Below are 2,579 nucleotides of genomic sequence, written 5' to 3' on the forward strand. Positions count from 1 at the left end.
CAGGGCGGGACGGTTCAGCCTGTGATCTAACAGCACTGGCAGACGCGATGAACCAGGGTGGGACGGTTCAGCCTGTGATCTAACAGCACCGGCAGACGCGAAGAAGCAGGGTGGGCTGCCTACCCTTTGGAAATGAACGGTTGTCCCCTAAGAGGAAACATCACCATCCTCCTTAAAAACTGAGGTATTCGGCCTGACAGGGAACACAACAGAGGCTCCCTGATGGAGCAGGAGAAAAGGAGGGTGCAGAACTCAAACTCGAGTAGAAAGACCAGACTTAATGGTCTGACTGAGACTGGAGGGACCCCAGAAGATACGCTCCCCGGACTTTCTGTTAGCCCAGAACTGAAATCTTTCCCGAAACCAACTCTTCAGACAGATTAGATCGGACTATAAGACATAAAATGATACTCGTGAACAGAGTGCTTCTTAGCTTAGGTAAATATATGACACTAAATGGGCAGCTCCTGTCTGGTGGCAAGACGAGAAGGCAAAAAGGGACAGCAGCTGGTCGAATGGACACAAGAAATCCAGGGTGGAAAGGAGGAGTGTGCTGTCACATTACAGGGAGAGCAACTAGTGTCATATAACAATGTGTGTATAAATTTTTGTATGAGAAACTAACTTGAATTGTAAACTTTCACTTAAAGCACAATTCAAAAACCAAAACCCTGAGCTATTCATTTCAGTAGCAGACAGTGGATTAAGAAATGTATGTTGCCTGAGAAACAAGAGGCAGTGCAAGGCGCTCTGTCTGTTTCAGGCCCGTCTGAAAAACCAAAACCAAACCCACTGCCGTCAAGTCAATTCCAACTCATGGCAACCCCACGTGTTATAGAATAACTGTGCTCCATAGGGTTTTCTTGGCTGTAATCTTTACAGAAGCAGATCGCCAAGACTTCCTTCCACAGTGGCACTGGGTGGGTTCAAACCACCAACCTTTAGGTTTGTAGTTGAGCACGAACTGTTTGTGCCACCCAGGAACCGAAGGTCCCTCTACGCAGGACCACTTCCTAGTCACGTGCCAGTTTGCAACATCCCACTGGCTGCCACTCAGTCTTACCTTTTTGCTATTGTTTAGTGAGAAATTGGCTGCAGAAGTCTGGATCACTTTGGGCCCTAAAGTGTAACAAAGAGAAGAAAAGAAAAAAAAGCAGGTTACACCCATACTGATATTTAATTGATTTGTTTTTCAAATGTCAAGAAAGACTCATATACTATATGGAGGTGGTTTCATTTTCCTGGTCTTTAGAGATTTGACACATCTAGGGAAAATACATAAATACACACCCACACACCCAGGAGTATCCATCTGCTGTACTTGGTGACTTCCCATGCAGGTGAACAAAGGCTGAATGCCCAGTCTGGCTGCTTTCCACAGGACCATGTGTGAGGAACCCTGTTCATTTCCTCTCAATGGGGGCTTTCTCCATAGTACGTGAACCAGAGAAAACACGGACTGCAGACATGGTCTATATCGCTTGTACAAAGACTTCTGCTAAAAATCAGAACACACTTATCTATTCATCCAACCAATCGAGTCTGCCAAAAACCTTCTGGGAGAGATAGAAAGAGGCACAATGTACACCAGGACTCAAAGTTTTCCCAGAAATAGACAAACAAGCTTCACAGATTCTTACATTGTGATTCTTCAGAGCTTTGACCTTGACAGAGTAGTCAAAGGAAACCCTGTGGATGTGACTTCAACTGAACGTAGAACTGGGTTTGTCCTATAAACACATCACTCTCAAGGAGAAGTGCCAGCTTTTGGGCAGCCGGCTGCCAACCACCCTCCACGCAAAAGGAAGCACCAGGGACATGTGGGTCCACCAATGTAGCTCCGTCCCTGTTCTGCGTTTATGTAGCGCTGAGGGAGGAGCGCTCGTGGAGAAAGGGGCTGGTGTGCAGTGAGGGTTACACAAGCCCACATCTCAGCAGACTCCTCTCCCAGAAGGTGAGGCGGTCGGGTTTTTCCTGGAAAGAATTAAAGACCGGAAGTCCAAACACTTGGACTCTGGTCTCAGCTAACTGGGCTTTCTGGATCTCAAAATGAGGTGATTAACCCGATGGCCCCTAAGGCACTTCTCGCTCTGAAATTCTAACCACCTCACCCCGTAGTAGAGTAATGGGAGAGCGTCCACTATGGGAAGAAGGAAAGGGACACGGAAATCTTGATGCAGCTCGGTGGAGAAGGCTGGCGATACTCACGGATGGGAGTGGACACAAAGGTTGGCTGAGGTCCCGCTGAGACTGGAGACCCTGAGACTATTAAGCCTCCCCTACTAATTGTGAAGAATAATTGTGGAAATGAAGTAAGATAACGGATATAACTTGTACTCTGATTAACGTAATTTTTATTTCTCGGTGATTTAATGAGAGGGGAGAGGTCGGCTCAGGTTGCTATCATCACCATCGCCATCAGGGAAATAGCACCTCAACAGCCACCTCGCCCCCAGCTTCCTCAGTCCATTCACCAAGCCGAGTTTCCGTTTTGGTGAAGAAACTATTCTCTTGAGGTACAAATGCCTCTGGGACAGGTTAAGCCTAATTGTCACTCACACTTTAGTGTTAAGTGTATC

General features: G+C 47.0%; 1 protein-coding gene across 1 annotated transcript in view; it reads right to left on the reverse strand.

Annotated features, from left to right (window-relative positions):
* The window catches only part of TMEM181 (transmembrane protein 181), a 71,312-nt gene that overhangs the window by 36,408 nt on the left and 32,325 nt on the right, over positions 1 to 2,579 (reverse strand). The window contains exons 6-7 of the mRNA XM_023728298.1: positions 1,291 to 1,498; positions 1,064 to 1,119 (exon numbers count right to left, since the gene is read on the reverse strand). Of these exons, the coding sequence (XP_023584066.1) occupies positions 1,064 to 1,119; positions 1,291 to 1,498 (264 nt within the window). The remainder of the gene's footprint in view (positions 1 to 1,063; positions 1,120 to 1,290; positions 1,499 to 2,579) is intronic.

The sequence above is a fragment of the Trichechus manatus genome, unplaced genomic scaffold (assembly GCF_000243295.1).
Source record: "Trichechus manatus latirostris isolate Lorelei unplaced genomic scaffold, TriManLat1.0 scaffold00002, whole genome shotgun sequence".
In the NCBI taxonomy this organism is placed as follows: domain Eukaryota; kingdom Metazoa; phylum Chordata; class Mammalia; order Sirenia; family Trichechidae; genus Trichechus; species Trichechus manatus.